Consider the following 25,987-nt stretch of genomic DNA (forward strand, 5'->3'; position numbering starts at 1 on the left):
ATTCCATGTTTTAACCGCTTAAGGACTGCCACATGTCTATTTACGTTGGCAGAATGGCAGGGACAGGCATATGGGCGTACAGATACTTCCCCTTTAAGATGCCGCCGTGTGGTCGCGCACGCCACCAGTGGCGTGCTCGTGACCCTGCTGCGAGTTCCGTGTGCCCGACAGTGGGTCCCGCGGAACTCGATCACCGTGGGGATACCCACAATCGCCTCATGGAGAGATAGAGCGGGGAGATGCTAATGTAAACAAGCATCTCCCTGCTCTGCCTAGTGACAATGACACTGATCTCCGCTCCGTGTCACAGCCCATCCCCCCTACAGTAAGAATCACTCACCAGGTCACACTTAACCCCTACAGCACCACCTAGTGGTTAACCCCTTCACTGCCAGTGTAATTTTTACATTAATCAGTTCATTTTTATAGCACTGATCGTTTCAAAAATGACAATGGTCCCAAAATGGTGTCAAAGGTGTCCGATGTGTCCGCCATAATGTCGCAGTCACAATAAAAATCAATGATCGCCGCCATTACTAGTAAAAAAAAATATTAAAGTGGAGTTCCACCCAAAAATGGAACTTCCACTTTAAGGGAAGGTGACCCCCTGACATGCCACATTTGGCTTGTCATTTTTGGGGGGGGCGGCAATCCTCTTTTTAGAGAGTTCAGGCTCCCAATTCCTCCCTAGGTCACCTCGGCAACCAGAAGCAAGTCACCTCTCCTCCCTCCCTCTCCACAATCACTTGGGACACTTCACAAGTCCCAGGTGATTGCTCCGCCAATCACGGTGCCGGTGCCGCGGAGAGGAGGGGGAGACGAGCGGGGCTTCGTTCCCCCGCTTCGCTGGACCTTGGGACAGGTAAGTGGCTGATTATTAAAAGTCAGCAGCTGCAGTATTTGTAGCTGCAGACTTTTAATATTTTTGTTTTAGGCGGAACACCCCTTTAATAAAAATGCCATAAAACTATCCTCTATTTTGTAGATGCTATAACTTTTGTGCAAACCAATCAATAAACGATTATTCCGATTTTTTTTACCAAAAATATGTAGAAGAATACGTATCGGCCTAAACTGAGGAAAAAAAATGTTTTATATATTTTTTGGAGATACTTATTATAGCAAAAAGTTAAAAAATATTGAATTTTTTTCAAAATTGTCGCTCTATTTTTGTTTAGAGCGCAAAAAAAATTAAAACGCAGAGGTGAGCAAATACAGTAAGCTCCATTTGTGGGGAAAAAAGGACGTACATTTTTTTGTTTGGGAGCCACGACGCACGACCACGCAATTATCCGTTAAAGCGACGCAGTGCCGAATCGCAAAAAGTGGCCTGGTCTTTGACCAGCGAAATGGTCCGGGGCTGACGTGGTTAAAATTGATCTTGAATGTTTTTGTTTATGATCATTTTAAAAGCCCTTTAGTGAAAATACTGTATGCACAGTAGTCAGGCACCTTCCTGAATAAGGTGTCATTATTGCAATGCAATGGAAACAATAAAGATTGAAATGGCACTTTCACTTGTGTTGTATTTTACTGCAGCTTAAGGCATTGGTAGAGATACAGTATCATCTTTCATAAACCACAAGCTCCTGTGCATACCTTGAGGGGGCATTTAACAAGGTCAATTTAGCTTAGGAAAAATCATTACTAACTGGACGAATACTGCTACCTAATTCAAGCCTAGCTGGATTATTCAGTCTTACAGGGCCAGTTTAAACAGAGAATAGTTGAGAATTTGTGTTCTGGGCACTCACACTGCATGCTTTATAACTGTCCAAAAAATTATGATAATTTCAAATCCAAACTGAAGTCACAGAAACAAATATTCTGACTTTTTCAAAGACATCAGATCCAGTTAAAGCTTTATGTAGTGTGTCTATACTTGCACAGTCCTATAAGCACCGGCCCTTTAGTGTGCCCCCTAGTGGACTCCAAAAAAAAACCAGACATGGTGAAACACACCCCTGATCTGTTCCTCCTCACTGCAATTTATTGTGAGGACGGTTCGATAAACTATGTGGCAATTACTTATTCATCCCAGCATAGAGCACTGGAGAGGGAGAGAGTAGGAAGCACATTTCCCCGAAGAACAAAGGCTAATCGAAGGCATTTCCAAGCAATAATTTTTTACAAATTATGGAAAATTGTATTACAGGAATGTACCCATGCCCATGTGCTCCACAATGTACAATAACACACTACCATGCGCTATGCCACATGTTAAAAAAAAATGTGCATACACTATTTTTGGTGGTTTTGGTGCAAAAGGCAGTGCATTCAAATAAAAGTGCTGCCTTAAAGCGATGCATGTTAAAGCACAGCACAATGCATGTAAACACGCATGCATGACAGTGTAAAGCCCCATACACACTATCAGTTTTCCTGCTGGTTTTCTCTTCAGGTTTACCAAAACAATGTAGTGCAAGGGCCTGCCTGATTGCATAAAAATTGAAACTCTTGAGGTTTGACCTTATATTAGATGGTTTTGGTAAACCTGAAGAGAAAACCAGCAGGAAAACTGATAGTGTGTATGGGGCTTAACTCCAGCCTAGCATATTAACAATTGATAAGAGAGCTTTAAAATAAGCCATTCCTGACTAAGCCATTGCTAATCTAAGCTTTGGGTTCATTCTCCTCAAAGATCAAAACAAAGCATCTAAAGTCAGATTTCAGTTACTTTCTTATGCCCCGTACACAGTACCAGGTTTCCCGACGGGAAAACTGCGAGACAAGCTTTTGGCTGGGAATCCCGGCCGTGTGTATGCTCCTCACCATTTTTACGACGGGAAAACTGCCCAAAAACCGCCGGACAAAAAAAGAGAACCTGATCTCTTTTTTTCCCACCGGGATTCCCGGGGGACTTTTTCCTGGCGGAAAAACTCAGATGGAGCATACACACGGCCAAAAGCTTTCATCTGAGTTTTCCTGTCAGAAAACCCGCTCGTGTGTACGGGAGAGCAGGTTCTCTTTTTTTCCGTCGGTATTTCCGACGGACCCTGACCCGTCGGGAATCCCGACTGTGTGTACAGGGCATTACAGTTTAGAAACATCTACTTGCATTAGAAGGCTGGCAGGTCGCCAAAATTCTGGTACAATACAAAGCAATAGGAATAAACCTTACATATACAGTACAGTATAGCTACATAGTTGGTAAAGTTGAGTAAAGACTCCAGTTCATCTGGTTTAACATGTTTATGTCACTACCCTGTCACATTTCCCATATCCCTGTGTATTGCGTTTACTAAAATGCTCATCTATAAGTTCTTTGAAATTATCGACACTACCTGCTAATGCCACCAACTGCAGAAGGGAGTTCTACATTCCCTTATGCAACCCCATTTTTTGCGATACGGCACTGCGTCGCTTTAACTGACAATTGCGACGCTGTACCCAAACAAAATTGATGTCCTCATTTTTTTGTCTCACAAATAGAGCTTTCTTTAGGTATTTGATCACCTCTGCGGTTTTTTTTTGCGCTATAAACAAAAGAAGAGTGACAATTTTGAAAAAAACACGATGGGGTTTATTTACGAAAGGCAAGTAAAGGCAAGTAAGTGCAGTTGCTGTAGATTGCTGTAGCTCTGAGGGGAAGCTCTGAAATCAGGGGAAGCTCTGCAGATTTTATCATCTAATCATGTGCAAGAAAAAATTCTGTTTTTTATTTTCCTTGCATGTCCCCCTCAGATCTACAGTGACTGCACTTGTAGTGCAAAGTGGATTTGCCTTTCGTAAATTACCCCGATATCTTTTACTTTTTGCTATAATAAATATCCCATTTTTTTTAAACACATTTATTCCTGAGTTTAGGCCAATATGTATTCTTCTACATATTTTTGGTAAAAAAAAATCGAAATAAGCATCTATTGATTGGTTTGCACACAAGTTATAGCGTCTACAAAATAGGGGATATATTTATGCCATTTTTTTTACTAGTAATGGTGGTAATCTGCGATTTATATCGGGACTGCGATATTGCGGCTGGAAAATTGGACACTTTTGATACATTTTTGGAACCATTGACAATTATACAGCGATCAATGATATAAAAATGCACTGATTACTGTATAAATGTCACTGGCAGGGAGAATGGGTAAACACTAGGGCAGGGATATGTGGACCTCCAGCTGTTGCAGAACTACAAGTCCCATGAGACATAGCAAGACAGCCACAGCCACAAGCATGACACCAAGAGGCAGAGGCATGATGGGACTTGTAGTTTTGCAACAGCTGGAGGTCCGCTAATTGCATATCACTGCACTAGGGGGTGACCAAGGGGTTAACTTTGTTTCCTAGGTGTGTTCCAACTGTGGGGGGTGAACACACGATCTGTCTCCTCTTCCCTGAGAGAACCAGGATTTGTGTGTTTACACAAAGCTACGTCGGTTCGCCCAGGGGAGCCAACTTGCCGCAGTACAACTGCAGTGGCTGGTCGGGCAGGGGTTAAGGCTAAACAACTTCTCATCCATCTTCAATGAGTGGCCGTGTGTCTTCCTAGGAGACCTAAGACTGAATAGTATTCTCCCTATGCTGGAATCACCCTTTAGATATTTGTATATTGCCATCATATCTCCTCTCAAGCATCTCTTCTCCAGGGAGAAAAAGTTTAATGTTTGTAGTCGTTCCTCATAACTGAGGTTCTCCAACCCCCTTATTTGTTGCCCTCACATCCAGGGGAGGGCTGGCAGGGGGGGCAGGGTGGAAATCTCCCCCCGGGCTTGTGACACTATGCACATCCACTGGCCGCCACTACCAAATGCTGTTTTTACAGAGCAGGAATATGCCTGCTGGAGCTCTGTTAACACAGGTCACGGCCGCTTCTCACCTCCCACTGTGCAACCGTGCCTGTGTCAGCTCAGAGGTAGATGGTTGCAGAGCTGAGCTACGTCTCGTCTCACACATAGCTCAGCGCACACCAGCGCTGACATCCCCTTCTCTCTCTGCACAGACACAAGGAGAGATAGAGCTCATCTGCTCCTCCTCCTTCTGAGTCTGCCCTGCCCACACTCCCGGGCATGTGTGGGCACTGGACAGGAAGTTTGAACCCAAAAAAGCATCAGACAGCCTGCCTGCGCCTCAGCCTCCATCCTGGTAAGTTCACCCTCTCTAGTCTCTCCTGTCTCCCAGTGTATAAAAAGGGGTGCTCTGTGGACTTTGTTAAGGGGGAGGGGGGCATACTTTGGTGAGCAGAGACCCTCTTTACACAATAGTCCACAGCATGCACCCTTAAATCAAGTTTCCCAGAACACCCCTTACGTCAGATCTGATGTATATGGGGTCTGTGCGGACTCTGATGTATATGGGGTCTGTGCGGACTCTGATGTAAGGGGAGGCTCTGTGCAGACTCTGATGTAAGGGGGGCCTCTGTGCGGACTCTGATGTAAGAGGGGCCTCTGTGTGGACTCTGATGTAAGGGGAGGCTCTGTGTGGACTCTGATGTAAGGGGAGGCTCTGTGCAGACTCTGATGTAAGGGGAGCCTCTGTGTGGATTCTGATGTAAGGGGGGCCTCTGTGCAGACTCTGATAAAAGGGGGGCCTCTGTGCGGACTCTGATGTAAGGGGGGCCTCTGGTGCAAGGGGGGCCTCTGGTGCAAGGGGGGCCTCTGGTGCAAGGGGGGCCTCTGGTGCAAGGGGGGCCTCTGTGCGTACTCCGATGTATGGGGGGCCTCTGTGCGGACTCTGATGTAAGGGGGGCCTCTGTGCGGACTCTGATGTAAGGGGGCCTCTCTGCGGACTCTGATGTAAGGCTTTGTGCGGATCCATCACTTTTCCACGCTCTATGGGCCACTGGACTAAACTTGCCCCCCAGGCCTAAGGCTGCCAGCCCTCCCCTGCTCACATCCCTCCAGAGGACTGCTTTCCAGAACTGGATGGCATAATCAAGATGTGGCTGAACCAGTGTTTTGTAAAGTGGTAGAATTATAGTTTTATCTCTTGAGAAGGTACCATTTTTAATGCATGCTAATAGTCTTCTAGCTTACTGAAGCTTGGCATTGCATGCTATTGCTGAGCATGTGAATTACTAGGATCCCCGGATCCTTTTTCTTTCTAGAATCCCCCAGAGGTTCTCCCCCATAGCGCCTATGTGAATTACTTTATATTTTTCAAAATTAAACTCTATTTGCTATGTAGTTGTAGTTGTAGTTTATTTTATTGAGGGCTTTCTCTAAAAGTTGCTTTATCAACAGTATGCTCAGTAAACACTGAGACTGAACTAATTATACCAACCTAAATATCATTTATGAACAAGTTAAACAGAATTGTTCCCAGTACAGAGCCTTGGGGTACCACACTTAAAACTTTAGACCATTCACAAGATATGCTATTTATCTTCTGAACTGTCTGGAGCTGTAAATGGGCTACGTCAAGGCTCTGTCCTGGAACCAATTCTGTTTAACTTGTTCATAAATGATATTGAGTTTGGTATAAATAGTTTAGTCTTGGTGTTTTCTGATTATATAAAGCTAAGCAGAGCAACTTCTGTGGCTGTGCTGTGAACTTTGAAAAATATTTTCTCCACAGTTTCACTTTATGACTTTCCTAAATAATTTGATTTGACCATGGTAGTGGTAAGATATATGCATAATATTATAGCACCATTGATAACTTAAAGGGGTTGTAAAGGTAAAAAAATGTTTTCCTAAATAGCTTCCTTTACCTTAGTGCAGTCCTTCTTCACTTACCTCATCCTTCGATTTTGCTTTTAAATGTCCTTATTTCTTCTGATAAATCCTCACTTCCTGTTCTTCTGTCTGTAACTACACACAGTAATTCAAGGCTTTCTCCCTGATGTGGAGTGTCGTGCTCACCCCCTCCCTTGAGGGGGGGGCGAGCAGAAGAGTCAGGACACTCTCTACATTGCATATAGAGAAAGGAGCTGTGTGTTAGAGGGTGTCCTGACTCTCCTGCTCGCACGACACTCCACACCAGGGAGAAAGCCTTGCATCACTGTGTGGAGTTACAGACAGAAGAACAGGAAGTGAGGATTTCTCAGAAGAAATAAGGACATTTAAAAGCAAAATCGAAGGATGAGATAAGTAAAAGAGGACTGCACTAAGGTAAAGGAAGCTTTTTAGGAAAACATTTTTTTACCTTTACAACCCTTTAACATGGGTTACAGATACATGAAATACAAAATAATCAACAAGAATATACACCAATATAACAAATTAATAGCACAATTACATGTATGCAGAAATATTGAAATATTTAATACGCACAATTTTAATATTTCTGTAATAGGTTTTATATATCCTTACCTCCCCTGTGCATCAGGATCAAAGCAAGTTTTGCTAGTATTGCCAGGTCCTTTGGTTAAACAACAGTCCCCATCATCATAATCATCTCTTGCGGTGTTGCATTCAAGGTGACATATTCCATCACCTTTTTTTCTGGAACTGCAAGGTCTGAAGAACCTACAATCACCACCATCATAGCCAGTAAGTAGATGCTTACATTCAGGATCACATTGATCATTGCCAACTTTCCTTGGCTCACAACCAGGAAGCACAACTCGATTCCGTAGGCTAGAGTTATGGATCTCCACTACGTTTAGCTGCCAGTGAATGCCGTGTGGGCTATAAGCATCTGATAAAGCCTCATGTTGTCTCTGTATTTTTTCAGCATTAATTAAAGGCCTGGAACCATCATTTTCACACAGATTGACCACCCGGTAATGGATCTCCTTTTCCCATTTTAACTCAGGCCTGCTATATCCAGCAGACACATCTGGCAAATCACATAACGTTTTCCCACAAGGAGGGACTGAGATGGATGAGATTATGCCCTTCACTGGCACAAGCCCCGGCACAACTTCTGGATATACCCCATCTCTGTATATATTCCATATATTCCTGGACAATAATGAGAAGCTCTGTACTCCAAATGAGGTCTGATACATTCTTCTCATGGATTCAAATCTCAGCTGTTTCTGAGTCCTAACCTCATTCCACAGATAGAGGGAGAAGAGATGGCCTCGATAGTGGTTACCAGTCTCTGAGTTGTCTCCACCAACCAAGAGGGATCTGCATAAGGATATATAAGCACTATGAAGGGGACCCTGTTGATCTTTTGCTCTTGCAACTTGTACTCCATCCACATAGAGTAACATTTGTTGCCCATCATAGCTAGCAGCAAGATGAGTCCAAGTTCCAGCATTGTAGCTTTGTGGAGACAGCAAGGTAGTAGCAGTTGGGGAACGATCAGTTCGAAGTGAGAAGTAGAAACGTGCATCTTTTTTTGACCCGAACACAGCAGGACGTATACCAATAGACCAACCACGGTCACTCCCCACATGAGAGCAATTATCAAACATGCCTGGTAGAAGACACAAAGGGGGATAGCTGATAAGGACTTGGCATATCTAGGAACAAGGGTTAAATTATTTGTTATCAAAGCACATTGTGAAAAAAATAAAAAAACCTTCACCTCTAGCCATCTGAAAACCAGTCAGAGATGGCTAAGTAATAAAGCCAACTTGACTTTTATCCCAATGACTTCAGGAAAAAATATCTCTTCACAGTGAATTGCAATTATCATGCACTTGCGGGTAGTCTCCTGGATTCATGCTATCATTAGTTTCTCAAGGACCTAATCAACACATTCTAAAAAATACATTTCCCGACTGAAAATTAAATATAAAAAAAAAGATGATTTTTGTAAACATTTTCTTAGCATGTCAAAGCAGCATGACAATTGACATTTTTTTTAAAAGCACACCTTTTCCTCCACTTCCCCTATAAGCCAATTAAGGCTTGTGTGCACATTATCACAATTTCATGTTATATAAGTCACAGAAGTTCACAAATTAAGGGGAAAGACGACAGCATGAACATCTCAAAAGCAGTCATAGTAAAATGCGTAAAGAAAAAAGAATCTATTGCTACTCATGACAGTAATTTTAAACATAGATAGAAAACATGTAGATAGATGGGTAGAAAGAAAGAAAGAAAGAAAGAAAGAAAGAAAGAAAGAAAGAAAGAAAGAAAGAAAGAAAGAAAGAAAGAAAGAAAGAAAGAGAAAGATAAATAGGTAGATAGCAAGAAAGAAAGAGCAAAAGATAGATAGATAGATAGATAGATAGATAGATAGATAGATAGATAGATAGATAGATAGATAGATAGATAGATAGATAGATAGATTTGTTTGTGCAATTCTACAACTAAGCAATAATAAATATAAATACAACTTTAGGTCAGGGTTAAACTGAATCAATAGTACTTATAGTAGTTTCTGTATGAATTCCGTTGTTGAGCTTTTTTTGATACATCTACATCATATTTATGATTCTAGATGGTTTTATTGTTTTACCAACCCAAGTCCCATTTGGGGGACTGTGATGTACAATATTTATTCTCTGTGTCATGTTGGTTATAAATCACAATATGTATGTTGTTTTTTTGTATTTTATATGCCAATGTGCTATTATGAATTTATATGGGTTGATCCATGCCCTAATTTGATCTAATAATAAATATAATTATTTACATATACTGTACATATGGAGTTGTCTGGCTCTACCCCACGCACATCATTCAAAGTCCCACCCTCCCCCCTTCTTTTTTTGCATAGCAATTAGGGTTGGAGGTGCAAACCCTTCCTTGCGTCTCATCTAAAGTCCCAAATATTGCCTTTTTTTCTTTCTGTATGAATAGAGCCTGAAAAAAGGACTTATGTAGCCAGATTCAGAGAGGTTTACGCTGGCGTATGAGTAGATACGCCGTCGTAACTCTGAATCTGCGACGTCGTACATTTAAGTGTATTCTCAAATTGAGATACACTTAAATGTAGCTAAGATACGACGGCCTGTGCCGTCGTATCTTAGCTGTCTAGTTCTGACGGCCGCTAGGGGCGTGAGCGCTGATTTACGCCTAGAAAGCGCAAATCAGCGAGATACGCCTATTCACGAACGTACGCTTTCCCGTCGCAGTAAAGATACGCCGTTTACGTAAGGCGTTTTCAGGCGTAAAGTTATTCTACCAAAAAGCTGGCCTAGCCAATGTTAAGTATGGACGTCGTTCCCGCGTCGAATTTTGAAAATTTTACGTTGTTTGCGTAAGTCATCCATGAATGGGGCTGGACGTAATTTACGTTCACGTCGAAACCAATAAGCCCTTGCGGCGTACTTTGGAGCAATGCACACTGGGATATGTCCACGGACGGCGCATGCGCCGTTCGTAAAAAATGTCAATCACGTCGGGTCACGATTTATTAACATAAAACACGCCCCCCTGTTCCTCATTTGAATTAGGCGCGCTTAGGCCTGCACATTTACGCTACGCCGCCGTAACTTAGGGCGCAAGTGCTTTGTGAATACAGCACTTGCCTCTCTAACTTACGGCGGCGTAGCATAAATACGATACGCTACGCCGGCTGAAACATACGCCGCCCTACGTGAATCCAGCTAATGGTCTTAATTTATTACTACAAATTATTTTGGCTAGTGCTTACAATGAAAATCAAATTTAATTTAACTTTGATATGCACATAAAATCAGTTCTTGAAAACTTGAAAATCAAATGAAATTTTTTCCTATTTAACCTTTTTTTTACTTATTTGTTATCCTTAACTAGCTGAATACCCGGCGTTGACCGGTCTTTCTATCTTAATCTTTTGGGAAGGAAAATCATAGTAATATAAATATACCCATCTTTTATATAAGGGTGTAGGTAAGGGTTAATTTAACTGTCATATATTTTTATTTGGCAAAAAAAGTAATATGTGTACCAGGTATTATTGAAATATCTCCAGGCGTACAGAAGTTATGTGGGAACATACATTTCCCATTGATTTGCATGGGACTTTAAACAAAAACCCCGACCCTCACAAATGGGGGTAGTTAAGGGATAAATTAACTATCCTATAGTTTAAGTGGACATATAAGTAACATGTGACCAAGTGTTAGCGAAATATCTACAGCCGTTTGGAAGTTATGAAGTAACATGTATTTCCCATAGAGTTGAATGGAACTTTAAAGGAAAACCCTGACCATGGCAAATGGGGGTGGGTAAGGGTTAAACCACCTATCCTATGTTTGTTGCTGACATATAAGTAACATGTGTGCCAAGTTTCATGTTAATATCTTTAGCCGTTTGGACGTGATGCTGGAACATACATACATACATACATACACACACACACACACACACGTTGAGTTTTTAAAACCTCTTTCTCTCTTCTCCACTTCATCCATTACCGATTTTTATGTTTGCCTTTTGTATATAATCCTTTTTATTAGTTTTCACTTAGTTAAATCAGTCTTGTAGCACCACATTTAAAAAAACACAAAATTATTACACAAATTGTAAATAAATGTGTAATGTTTGTTGCGGATACATTAAGCCTTTATAACTCAGCCTACTGTAGTTTGGCACTAAAAGGTGGTGTACATGGTGAGCTAAGCAGCAGCTGCCTATTGTGTGCCTTGCAATGACATGGGTACTGAATGTGTGAACATACAGGCATGATTTTTTTGCCCCCAGGCAACTTTACTATGTGACACTTCTCTACATGTAAACGATCAACTCAGGCCACCATTTATTATCTGTATAGGAAAGTGAATTACAAACACCAATGTTTCTTGGTTTCTTGTAGAAAAGAAAAATATTAGAGAAGATTTTTAAAAACATTGGGGCAGATCCACGTACCTGCGCGTAATCCCTATTCGCAAAGGACTTATGCAAACGACGTAAAAAATTCAAAATTGTATGCGGGAACGACGGCCATACTTAACATTGAGTACGCCTCATAACAGCAGCTTTAACTATACGCCGGAAAAAGCCGAAAGCAAACGACATAAAAAAATGCGCCGGCCGGTCGTACGTTCGTGGATCGCCATAACTAGCTAATTTGCATACTCAACACGGAATTCGATGTAAACGCCACCTATCGGCCGCCGAAAAATTGCAGCTTAGATCCGCCTCAAGAGGAGAGATTTGGGGTCTAATAGACCTCAAATCTCTCCATAAAGAGGACCTGTCACTGCCCATGCTGTCACATGCTGTCACAAGGGATGTTGTTCACCCCTTGTGATTGCAATAAAGTTAGTACAAAAAAAGTGTAAAAACAAAAATTTGCGGTGGCGGTGAAAACTGAGGCCCTATTTTGATTAGTAGGCTTGCTCTGGGTGTCTGGCTACTATTGGTTTACAGGGAAAACTAGGCTTCACCCACACTAATAGCCAGATTGAGATAGCTTTACGCTGGCGTATTAGTAGATACGCCGACGTAACTCTGAATCTACGCCGTCCTAAATTTAAGCGTATTCTGGAAACCAGATACGCTTAAATTAGGCTAAGATACGAGCGGCGTAAGTCTCCTACGCCGTCGTATCTTAGGGTGCAATATTTAGGCTGGCCGCTAGGTGGCGCTTCCGTTGAGTTTGGCGTAGAATATGCAAATGACTAGATACGCCGATTCAGAAACGTACGTGCGTCCGGCGCATTTTTTTTACGTCGTTTACATACGGCTTTTTCCGGCGTAAAGTTAGTCGAACAAATAACTGGCCTAGTCAATGTTAAGTATGGCCGACGTTTCCGCGTCGAAATTTGACATTTTTACGTTGTTGGCGTAAGTCGTCTGTGAATGGGGCTGGACGTAATTTACGCTCACGTCGAAACCAATACGTCCTTGCGGCGTTCTTTGGAGCAATGCACACTGGGATATGTACACGGACGGCGCATGAGCCGTTCGTAAAAAAACATCAATCACGTCGGGTCACCACCCATTTACATAAAACACGCCCCCTCATCCTCATTTGAATTAGGCGCGCTTATGCCGGCCCCATTTACGCTACGCCGCCGTAACTTAGGAGGCAAGTGCTTTGTGAATACAGCACTTGCCTCTCTGCCTTACGGCGACGTAGAGTAAATACGATACGCTACGCCACCTGAAAGATGCACCGCCGTACCAGAATCTGGCTATAAGCATTTATTCAGCTCCTCCAAACTCCTTTTCTCCTGGTGGGAGAAAGCTACTTACAAAATGTGTTAAGAGCTGTGTTTTGCACACACGTTTATACAAGTTCACATTGATGTATTCTATAGGCCAGAAAAACATTTATTTAAGCCATTAGAATACATTAACACGTGAATGCAACTAAACACGTTTAGTGTTAACAAGAGCTTTGCGCATTATTTCTTATTTTTTTGGGGAGTCTGTAAACCCCTATATGTGTATGGATACAATAGGCTAATATACTAGTGTATTTACATGCTGACAAAAAATAACCGCCAAACGCCTGTAAAAGCGACTAGGTTTTTTAGCTTTGTATTTAAGTTTAGTAAACATTTCTTATTCTATGTGGCCAAATGTCTAAAGCACTAAAGCACAGACCTGTCAACTTTTGATATTTGCTATTGTTGCTAAATGGCAGGCAATACAGTGGTTGCCAAAGGTTCTTGACAGTTATTCAGAGTAGAAGTTTTCTCATAAATTGTCCTTAGCATCTATGTGTGTGAACAGCATAATCAATTCTTCAAGGCTCTGTTGTAATCATTTGGACTTTAGCATTGGAATCTACTGTTTTTAATAGAGTGTAGCTTGTGAACATCTTTATTTTGTCAGTTACTTAAAGGAGCAGTGTTACATATAAAATAGCAAATAGAAAATACAGATAAACTTTACATTTTTACACTCTTATCAGGTCATGTGATACTTAAAGGGTCACTAAAGGAAAAACATTTTTTAGCTGAAATGACTGTTTACAGGGTATAGAGACATAATAGTTAACTGATTCCTTTTAAAAATGATTGAAAATAGATAAAAAACAATCATATAATGTGCCTACAGTTTAGTTTAGTTTTTGCTGTTGTTTCCTGGTTCCTCTGATGTACAGAGCCAGAGAGCCAATAGAGGGCAGTGAAGGTTTTGCAAAACGAAACTGGATTGGTGCTGACACACAGTTATCACACCTCCTTGATTAGTCACCACAGTGAGAAATCTCCCAGTACTGCGGTGATCAGGAAACAGACAACCAGGAAGTGTCCAGAACAGAGAGGAATTACAGCAACATCAAAGCAAAAACTAACAATGAGGACATGAAACCAGGACTGCAGTAAGGTAAATTAAACTATTTAGCTAAAAAAAAAAAATCCTTTAGTGACCCATTAATACACATTTATTATAACAGCCCTAAAATGTTATCACAAGTAAAAAAAAAAAAGAGTAGCAGATTAATTAAAGGAGTTGTAAAGGAAATTATTTTTTTTTTGCTGAAATGACTGTTTACAGGGTATAGAGACATAATAGTTAACTGATTCCTTTTAAAAATGATTAAAAATAGATACAAATCAATCATTTAATGTACCTGCAGTTTCAGTTTAGTTTTTGCATGCTGTTTCATGCTTATGTGATGAACAGAGACAAAGAGCCAATACAGGGCAGTGATGGTTTGTAAAACGAAACCGATTGGTGTTGAGGGGTTTTAGACACACAGTAATCACACCTCCTTGATTAGTGACCACAGAGAGAAAGCTCCCATGACTTTTTTCATCAGGAAACAGACTGTTCAGAACAGAGAGGGATTACAGCAACATCAGAGCAAAAACGAACAATGAGGACATTAAACCAGGACTGCAGTAAGGTAAAGGAAGCTATTTAGCTAAAAAAAATTCCTTTAGTGACCTTTTAATTTCTAACGGGTGGCATGTTGAATTTTTGCTTCTTTGCAGAGCCCACCAACGCTGGTATCTGACACTTCAGGGGATGTTATATATTGGTTCGCCCCCACCCCAAAACTGTGGTTCCCCCCCCCCCCCCGCCAACCCCAGAGAAGCCAGTGGGTGAGGTTTTAACACACTGCCCAACAGTAGTGGCCGGTGCTTAATATTGTGGGTGGGGGGGAGGCACTCGCACTACTCCCCCGGGCGTTAGCTTGATTGAGGTTCAACTCACACCCACCACTACCCTCTGCGCACGATCAAACAATCAAGCAGGAATTCGAGCGATCGACTTGCACCCCCCCAGCATGCGATTCATGGCCTTACCTTATGCTAGGGTGCTGCGGTACAGGTGCGGGGAGGAGATTCCGGGGTAGGGCTTCAGGAAGAGGCTGTTGCTGAAGGGGTCATTGCTTTTCCTACCGGCCGAACAGGAAGTGGGTCCTGAGACCTGTTTGCCCGGGAGTCCTGAGACTCGATTGGCCGGGAGGAGAAGCAGGAAGACATTTGTAAAAATGAATTCACTAACATCACACAACTGGATGGGCTTCGGACGCAGTGCTCTGCGATCCAAGCTCACCCTTTTTTTTAAGCCAATTAGAGCCTCATGCTGCGTACACACGATCATTTTTCAGCATGAAAAAAAGTTGTTTTTCAGCATGTTGAAAAAACAACGTTTTTCCAACTTCATCATTAAAACGACGTTGCCCATACACCATCGTTTTTAAAAAATGATCTAGCAAAGCACGGTGACGTACAACACGTACGGCGGCACTATAAAGGGGAAGTTCCATTCGCCTTGGGGCTGCTTTAGCTGATTCCGTGTTAGTAAAAGACGGTTCACGCTTTTTTGTCTGTTACAGCGTGATGAATGTGCTTACTCCATTATGTACGGTAGTTTTACCAGAACGAGCGCTCCCGTCTCATAACTTGCTTCTGAGCATGCGCAGGTTTTTAACGTCGTTTTAGCCCACACACGATAATCTTTTACAACCCGAAAAACGACATTGTTTAAAACGACGTTAAAAAATGCAGCATGTTCAATTTTTTTTTGTCGTTTTTCAGAACCTGAAAAATGATGTGAAGCCCACACACCATAATTTTAAATGAAATTTTTTAAAAACAAAGTTTTTTTCATGCCGAAAAATGATCGTGTGTACGCGGCATTAGCCTCTAATCATGTGCTTAAAAAAAAATCAATGCAGATTAGGGGCCGGGCGCATGGATTAGGAGGGCAGCACCCCTGCGCCCCTAATGAGCACCACTGCTGCCCACCCAAAAAGAAGTTTATTTTTCTAATGTACTGCCAGTTTATTGTTTTTTTCTTTTTTCAATATGCCAACAGGTTAGCTTCAAGAAGAGAGATGCAAAGTGATTGCCAATTGAGCATTTGTTTGCTGTTTTTGTAAAGTACAACTTTATTTACATTTACAACTTTACAGTCATCTTGCATTGAAAGACAACAGTCTCCTTTTACTAATACCATTTGTATAGCAAAATTTTTTGGGACCTCACTGTTCACAATGCCGCGTACACACGACCATTTTTCATGGTGAAATAAATGCCATTTTTAAATTGGTCATTAAAAACGGTCGTGTGTAGGCTCCAGAGCTTTTTTCTCAACAAATTTAGAACATGCTCTTTTTTTTCTCACTGTTTTTCTCATTGTGAAAAATGGATGTGTGTAGGCTTTAACGACGTAGAAAAAAACGTGCATGCTCAGAAGGAAGTTATGAGACAGGAAATTAGCATAATCAGCCCAAAGGGTGGCGCCATTCGAATGGAACGTCATCTTTATAGTGCCATTGTACGTGTTGTACGTCACCACGCTTTGATCGAGCATTTTTTATCACGATCGTGTGTATGCAAGGCAGGCTTGAGAGGAATCACATTGAGAAAAACTTTGTTTTTTTCAATGACATAAAAAATGGTCGTGTGTACGCGGCATAAGACTAGATTAAGGCCTCATTACACACGTTCACCTGGAATGTAAAATTCTGAAATATTTCCCTGTTCAGACACGACAGCTGTTGCATACTGTCGCCCATAGAAATCAGTTATTCAATGCAGCTACTCACAAGTTTACACCAGTACTTGCATTAACACACACATGCGTACGTACTGAATAGCTTTTGAATCATTGTATGGCAGAGCCAAAATTTCCATCTTCTTAATATTGCTAAAACATTTTGAAGACTATATATCTTCATTATGTACAATATCATAACACTATATTATAATCATATAGAAATAATAATGTACTATGCACTTCATAATGTACTATATCATAATGCCACTAATGCCGCATACACACAGTCAGTCAAACCGATGAGAACGGTCTGATGGATAGGTTTTCATCGGACCAAACCGATCGTGTGTAGGCCCCATCGGATATTTATCCATAGGTTAAAAAAAGCAATCTTGTTTTAAATTTAACCGATGGATACCTAACCGATAGAAAAAAACGATTGTTTGTAGGCACGTCCATCGGTTAAAAATCCATGCATGCTCAGAATCAAGTCGACGCATGCTTGGAAGCATTGAACTTCGTTTTTTTCAGCACGTCGTTGTGTTTTACGTCACCTCGTTCTGACAGGATCGTTTTTTTCCTAATGACACCAACAATGGGGCCCAGTAAAATCAATGATGGATCACAATTCCTCCCACTGGCACCAATGATGGGGTATTATTTTTTCCCACTGACGTCAGGACCTTTTCTACTCCCTTTAGCCCCCCTAAAGTCTTGAGGACAGAAAACTGGCCCTTTGTTTTGAAAATTTGGAGACCCCTGCTCTAGAGGTATGGAGAACCCTGTTCTAGAGGTTTGGAGTACCCTGTTCTAGAGGTATGGAGAACCCTGTTCTAGAGGTATGGAGAACCCTGTTCTAGAGGTATGGAAAACCCTGTTCTAGAGGTTTGGAGTACCCTGTTCTAGAGGTATGGAGAACCCTGTTCTAGAGGTATGGAGAACCCTGTTCTAGAGGTATGGAGAACCCTGTTCTAGAGGTTTGGAGTACCCTGTTCTAGAGGGTCAAGGAACAACTTGAATAAAGAAAGAGGTCCACTGCAACTCAGGAGAGAGTAGGAATGCCCTTGAACCCGATGAACCTGTGTCTTTTTTAACCTTGTAAACTACTTTATGCTTGTGATTTATTTTTGGCTGACAAGAAATGACAAGGGTACTGTGTTTCTAGACCAGTGGTCCCCAAACTGCGGCGCTTTTCTTGATTTTATCTGGCCCTTGGGGCACTATTTACATCCACTCATACCAACGATGGGACGTAATTCCCCCTACTGATACCAATGAAAGGGCAGAATTTCTCTCAATGACACCAACAGTGAGGCACAATTCCTCCCAATGACACCAAAGATGGGGCACAATTCTTTACACTGACACCAGCAATGGGACACAGTTCCCCCTACTGGCACCAATGATGGGATGCTATATATACCATAGATGAGGCATTGTTTATTCGCACTGACGTCAGGACTTTTTCTACTCCCAATAGCCACAGTCCAGCCCATCTGAAGTCTGGAGGACGGTACACTGACTCTTTGTTTAGAAAGTTTGGAGACCCCTGTTCTAGAGGTTTGTTCTAGAGGGTCAAGGGTCTTGATTAAAGAAAGGGGTCCTCTGCAACTGAACAGAGAACAGGACTGCAGTATTTATCCAAATATTTACCAAAATACTGCTTCCAAAGGCCCTACTGCTACTACTATTGAGATGTTAGCCCACTGAGCCACCTGTGGGACTATATCTACCACCCAGGGGTAAAGGGTGCTACATACAATTTAAAGTGTTATAACAATCAATAGGTGAAGTGTTAGCATAATTACTTTGGGTCTTTTTGGGATTAAAGTGTTACTAAACCCTGCATTCACTAAATCTGGTCTCCCACAGTACACCGAACATGAAAATGAAATTATTTTAGTAAATATAAACTGCTCAATACCTTTTCTCATCAGCAGTATATAGCAGTCTTGTGACTTCTATCAGTGTCTGGTTAAAGCTTGTACGAGGAGTTTCCATTCTACTCTGATAGTCCTAGGAGGCTGCACAGTGCTGATTGGCCATGTGATGATCACATGCACTCTACCAAGAAAGAAAAAACCTCTCCAGCAATAAACACCAGACTGAGCATGTGCAGCCTGACTCCACTAACTGTCTTATCTGGACATGTTGTGTGGCCAATGATGCAAGAAGGGGAGGATCATAGAAGACAGGATCAAACAACCCTCATACACAATGCAGAGGATTAACACCTTAGGTTCCACAATGGGTATAACAATCATGCTTTACAACATATACAGACTGATTTTACTGTTGTGGGTTTAGTGACACTGGGCCGAATTCAGATACATTGCAGTATCTGCCGGCGCGGCGTAACGTAGCTCACATACGGTATGCCGCCGTAACTTAGGGCGCAAGTTCCGTATGCAGAAAGAACTTGCGCCCTTAGTTACGGCGGCGTAACGTATGTGTGTCGGCGTAAGCCCGCCTAATTCAAATGGGGATGATGTGGGCGTGTTTTATGTAAATACACTGTGACCCCACGTGTTTGAAGTTTTTTACGAACGGCCCATGCTCGAAATTACGCCGCAAGACGTCATTGCTTTAGACGTGAGCGTAACTTACTTACAGCCCTATTCGCGAACGACTTACGCAAACGACGTAAAATTTTCAAAACTTGGCGCAGGAACGACGTCCATACTTAACATACTTAACATTAGCTACTCCTCATATAGCAGGGGTAACTTTACGCCGGAAAAAGCCCAACGTAAACGACGTAAAAAAATGCGCTGGCCGGACGTATGTTTCTGAATCGGCGTAAATACCTAATTAGCATATTCCTTGCGTAACTATATGGAAGCGCCACCTAGTGGCCAGCGTAAATATGCAGCCTAAGATACGACGGTGTAAGACACTTACACCGGTCAGGTCTTAGGGAAATCTATGCGGAGCTGATTCTCTGAATCAGGCGCATAGATACGACGGCCCGCACTCAGAGATACGAAGGCGTATCAGGAGATACGCCGTCGTATCTCGTATCTGAATCCGGCCCAAAAACTGCAGTACAATACTGGTAAAAGGTGAAGCTGATAGAATCAGTTGGTGTGTTGATAAGGTCTCTTTCTAGTTGTATCAACATAAGTGTAGCTTTTGTCCTAATTGTACTGCAACAAAAAATTGTGTGCAGGACGCACAAGATAACATAAGCTGATGTTTTGTCTTCAGAAGTAAGATTGTTTGTTGTTTAAATACAGTAAACAGCACAAACAACTACAATTGCACTAGAGGAACATTATTTTGACATAATGCATACCAGATTGCTCATTTGCCAACGTTAAGCAAGCTGCGTTAATTTACTTTAATAACCAAGTTATTTGTTGTGGGTATCCAGCATACTACAGATGTTCTCAGTACACATTATGTATCTTACAAATCATATTGAAAATCTATAGCGTTAATATCTATTAGATCTAAGGTGCCGTTTTTCTAAACTTATGTACAGTAGCAAGAATGTAGAAAGCAGGTGGCAATAAGAAAACTAACACTGCCCCCTGCAGATTTTATACTAAAACAGCAGCGTTACCAATGAATGGGCTTGGAACACATTAGACAATGACAAATATTATTGCCTGCAAAATGAAAGTTACAATATGTCAGGATCTTTAAGAGTTTCCCCCAATTCGCACGGACCAGGGAACCCACAGGACCTTACTGGCAGTTGCAGTAATGTGATGTCTTAACAAGCCAGGGACTTGTGTCAATTTTCATGCATAATTAGAACTGGTGAAAAGGTCACAGCAAAGCAATAGATATGAGTGTCCCAGAATAGAGGCTCTGCTTCATTACTGCTTATATAAGATTCTCTTTCGTTTGGGAAAGAAAAAAAAATGCAGCATTGGAAAATAATAATCTCTCAATGCTCTATCCATGAAGCAATAATTCCCTCTAGTGGCTAAAAATGGGCATTGCTATCAAGCAAGGGTTAATTAATATTAGTATTATATCCATCTGTTCAACAGATATAAGAAAGTTCAAATGTGTAGTCAGCGCCTTATGTACAAACAGAGAGTTTTGTCATGTTCGTTCCATAATTATTAGACATAAATTTACTAATTGGCCTATAATGTTTTATCAGTTATACTGTAGATCATTTACATTTTTATAGCCCTTCTGCTAGCTTTCAAGATATGAATGGGATTTAATAAAAGTAGTGGAAAGACGTGGGCAACTGGGCATGTGCAGCTCAGAATAACAAACATTGTATGTACCCAAAAATGTTGAAATTAGTTTTCATCTTTTTTAAATCAACCCCATTGATATCTACATAGTAATAATGACCCCTACACTGTCACTAACACTGACCCCTACACTGTCAATAACACTGACCTGACCCCTACACTGTCACTAACACTGACCCCTACACTGTCACTAACACTTACCTGACCCCTACACTGTCACTAATACTGACCCCTACACTGTCACTAACACTTACCTGACCCCTACACTGTCACTAACACTGACCCCTACACTGTCACTAACACTGACCCCTACACTGTCACTACACTGACCCCTACACTGTCACTAACACTGACCCTTACAATGTCACTAACACTGACCCCTACACTGTCACTAACACTGACTCCTACACTGTCACTAACAGTGACCCATGCACTGTCAATAACACTGCCCCTACAATGTCAGTAACACTGACCCCTACACTGTCACTAACACTGACCCCTACAATGTCACTAACACTGACCTGACCCCTACACTGTCACTAACACTGACTCCTACACTGTCACTAACAGTGACCCATGCACTGTCAATAACACTGCCCCTACAATGTCAGTAACACTGACCCCTACACTGTCACTAACACTGACCCCTACAATGTCACTAACACTGACCTGACCCCTACACTGTCACTAACACTGACCCCTACACTGTCACTAACACTGACCTGACCCCTACACTGTCACTAACACTGACCCCTACACTGTCACTAACACTGACCCCTACACTGTCACTAACACTGACTCCTACACTGTCACTAACACTGACCCCTACACTGTCACTAACACTGACCCCTACACTGTCACTAACACTGACCTGACCCCTACACTGTCACTAACACTGACCCCTACACTGTCACTAACACTGACTCCTACACTGTAACTAACACGGAACCCTACACTGTCACCAATACTGATACCTATACTAGGGTTGCCACCTTTTCTTCAAGCCCATCCCGAACACTTTAGTGGCCTGGGACACCTTTGGGGGCCCCAGGAGAGTAGTAATTTGGTGTGCATTGCAAGCCAAAGCCAACAGTTGGTGTGGCCAAATTGCTCTTGATGACATCATCGCCCTGCCCCCCCCCAGTGCCCCGCTATGCAGAGCAGACATAGCCAACTGTTCTCTGTGTGGTGGTTGGATGGAATCAGACCAACTGTCTATTGCTATCTTTCTGTCATGCATTCTGCTAGATGGATGGGGAATGGGTCCCCATCCGTCTGTTTTTGACGGACCAGATCAGATCGGATGCAGGCGGGTGTAAACTGACACATATCCGTTTACATCTGCCTCCCCATAAAGAAAAATGGGTAGTCCGATCGGGTCCACTTGAAAAACTGACAAACTGTGAAAGGGGCCTTGTTAGGGTTGCCACCTGTTCATCAAGCCAAACCCGAACACTTTCATGGCGCACAGCAAATTTTTTGTAGTACACGCTATGGGCCAGATTCACGTAGATTCCGGCATAGCGTAGCGTAAGCTATTTACACTACGCCGCCGCAACTTAGTGGAGCAAGTGCCGTATTCTCAAAGCACTTGCTCCACAATTTGCGGCGGCGTGGTGTAAATGGCCCGGCGTATCCCTTCGTAATTCAAAGGGGGCGGCTTGTATTTAAATTAAGCGCGCCCCCGTGCCGAATGAACTGCGCATGCGCCGGCCTTAAACGTAGCCCAGTGCGCATGCTCCGTAGTACGCCACAAATACATTGGTTTCGACGTGAACGTAATTAACGCACAGCCCTATTCGCGACAAGTTACGTAAACGACGTAAACAACGGAAAAACCTGACGCTGTCCCGACAGCCATACTTAACATGGCATACGCTGGACCGACGTATGCCATGTTAAGCAGGGGTAACCTTACGCTTACGGAAACAACTACGGCGAAGCGGCGCAAAAACGTTCGGGAATCGGCGTATTCGGCTCATTTGCATATGCAACGCTAAAATCGACGTAAAAGCCACCTAGCGGCCAGCGTAGTATTGCATTTAGGATCTGACTGTGTAAGTGACTTACACCAGTCGGATCCTAGCCTAATTCTGGCGTATCTTGTTTTGAGAATACAAAACAATGATACGCCGGCGGGATTTTCGAATTACGCTGGTGTATCTGTAGATACACCGGCGTAATTCTTTTGAGAATCTGGCCCTATAGGATTGTAAAATACCTGGGACACCTTTTGGGTTACCCAAAGAGAGTAGTAATGAGGTGTGCTACGGTGAACAGTGGCGGTGGCCAAATTGCATTAACAGTGGGGGGACTTAAAGGGGCATGGTTAAACAAAACTAAAGCATTCATGTACCCATAAAATATGATTTAATTAATAAAAGAAATGTCAGTTAAAATATGAAACCAGCCTACCTTAAAAGTGGACACTGTCAGCCAGTAGATCAGTCAACAATGTCAGTAGAACAAAGGGCGGTGTCAGTAGGGCAGTGGACAGTGTCAGTGGGGCAGTGGACGGTGTCAGTAGGGCAGTGAACGGTGTCAGTAGGGCAGTGGACGGTGTCAGTAGGGCAGTGGACGGTGTCAGTAGAGAAGTGTACCTCCATCCAAAAACCGGAATCAGCTCTACTGAACCCAACCCCAGACAAACTGTTCACAAAGTGGCACTGTACATTTTACAACCCTACATTCTACAAAAAAATCAAAAGCAATCCACAGGCACCCCACAAATAGAGAAGAAAATAACTAATAAATATAAGACAGTGCCTGTGCCCCCCAAAAGAGACCTCCATTACAGCGAGACAAAAGCCCCTTACCTTACAGGAGCCGCTGCAAAGATGTGTGTGTGAACCTGTTAGGGGGCAGAGTCTGTAATATCATGCTTTCTCCTGCAAAAGCATCCCTGGTTGCTAGGACACCAGTCCAGTGGCCCTCCATTCACTGTCTCTGGTGGCATCGGTGCCAGCTGCTGGGTGGGGGAGAGAGATCACTTAGACAGACGGTGCAACCCGGCTGCAGGACATTAGAAGAATGGGGGGTTTGCATGCTGTTTGGGGGTAGCTGACAGAGGGGGGGTAGCTGACAGAGGAGAGGGTGGCTTATAGAGGAGGGGGGTAGCTGACAGATGGAAGGGGGTAACTGACAGAGGAGGGGTTGGCTGACAGAGAGGGGGCTGACAGGGGGGGTTGCTGACAGACAGGGGGGTTGACTGAGGAGGTGGTTGCTGACAGAGAGAGGGACTGACAGAGGAGGGGGTTGCTGACAGAGAGGGGGGCTGACAGGGGGGTTGCTGACAGAGAGGGGGGCTGATAGAGGGGGGTTTGCTGACAGAGAGGGGGGCTGACAGAGGAGGGGGTTGCTGACAGAAAGGGGGGCTGACAGGGGTGTTGCTGACAGAGAGTTAGTTGGCAGAGGAGGGGGTTGCTGACAGAGAGGGGGGCTGACAGGGGGGTTGCTGACATAGAGGGGGGCTGAAAGAGGGGGGTTTGCTGACAGAGAGGGGGGCTGACAGAGGAGGGGGTTGCTGACAGAAAGGGGGGCTGACAGGGGGGTTGCTGACAGAGAATTAGCTGGCAGAGGAGGGGGTTGCTGACAGAGAGGGGGGCTGACAGGGGGTTTGCTGACAGAGAGGGGGCTGACAGGGGGGTTGCTGAAAGGGGGGGTTGCTGACAGAGAGGGGGGATGACAGAGGAGGGGGTTGCTGACAGAGAGAGGGGATGACAGAGGAGGGGGTTGCTGACAGAGAGGGGGGCTAACAGGGGGGTTGCTGACAGAGAGGGGATCTGACAAAGGAGGGGGTTGCTGACAGAGAGGGGGGCTGACAGGGGTTGCTGACAGGGAGGGGGGCTGACAGAGAAGGGGGTTGCTGACAGAGAAGTGGGCTGACAAGGGGGGTTGCAAACAGAGAGGGGGACTGATAGAGGGGGGATGACAGAGAGGGGGACTGATAGAGGGGGGTTCCTGACAGAGAGGGGGGCTGATAGAGGGGGGTTGCTAACAGAAAGGGGTTCTGATAGAGGGGTGGTTGCTGACAGAGAGGGGGCTGATAGAGGGGGGGGGTTCCTGACAGCGAGGGGGGCTGACAGGGAGGTTGCTGATAGAGGGGGGTTGCTGACAAAGAGTGGGGCTGACAGGGGGGTTGCTGACAGAGGGGGGGTTGCTGACAGAGAGGGGGGCTGACAGGGCGGGGTTGCTGACAGAGAGGGGGGCTGACAGGGGGGTTGCTGACAGAGAGAGGGGCTGACAGGGGGGGTTGCTGACAGAGAGGGTGCTGACAGGGGCGGGTTGCTGACAGAGAGGGGTTTCTGACAGAGAGGGGGGCTGACAGGGGGGTTGCTGACAGAGAGGGGGGTTGCTGACAGAAGGGGGTTGCTGACAGAGGGGGGTTGCTGACAGACGGGGGTTGATGACAGAGAGGGGGAGCTGACAGGGGGGTTGCTGATAGAGGGGGGTTGCTGACAGAGAGGGGGGCTGACAGGGGGGTTGCTGACAGAGAGGGGGGGCTGACAGGGGGGGTTGCTGATAGAGGGGGGTTGCTGACAGAGATGGGGGCTGACGGGGGGTTGCTGACAGAGAGGGGGGATGCTGACAGAGGGGGGTGGCTTACAGAGAAAGGCGGGCTGACAGAGGGGGGTGGCTTATAGAGAAGGGCGGGCTGACAGCCGGGTGGGTGGAAGAGCAGATTGCAGAGAGATCTCACCTCAGTCAGGAGTAACACAGCGTGCCAGTCGGGGAGGTGGGACTCCGGGCGGCCGCAAACACCCACAGTCCAGCCCTGCCTCGCCAATCACAGACCCAAGCGCTGGGTGCACATGACTCATTCAGCCATTTACAGGGCGCCCACTGCCCTGCTCTCGCACAGGCAGTGTATTTGACAGTGTACATTGATGGCAGCAGGCTGTGGAAATTATGCGCCGCTCTAGATGTTGCGGCCGGGCCACAGTTGAATTGTTGCTATATGTGTCCAGGTTTCAGGCAGGTTGAAACCCAGGCACATGTGTCAAAACCCGGAATGTCCGGGTCAAAACCGGACAGGTGGCAACCCTAGGCCTTGTTTATCCTTACACAAAGAAACACGAGAATGTA

General features: G+C 43.9%; 1 protein-coding gene across 2 annotated transcripts in view; it reads right to left on the minus strand.

The window, feature by feature from the left end:
• The window catches only part of PAPPA2 (pappalysin 2), a 364,705-nt gene that overhangs the window by 235,337 nt on the left and 103,381 nt on the right, over nucleotides 1-25,987 (minus strand). For both annotated transcript variants that reach the window (XM_040360367.1, XM_040360366.1), the window contains exon 3: nucleotides 7,257-8,313. In XM_040360367.1, the coding sequence (XP_040216301.1) occupies nucleotides 7,257-8,313 (1,057 nt within the window). The remainder of the gene's footprint in view (nucleotides 1-7,256; nucleotides 8,314-25,987) is intronic.

Source organism: Rana temporaria, chromosome 7 (assembly GCF_905171775.1).
Source record: "Rana temporaria chromosome 7, aRanTem1.1, whole genome shotgun sequence".
In the NCBI taxonomy this organism is placed as follows: Eukaryota; Metazoa; Chordata; class Amphibia; order Anura; family Ranidae; genus Rana; species Rana temporaria.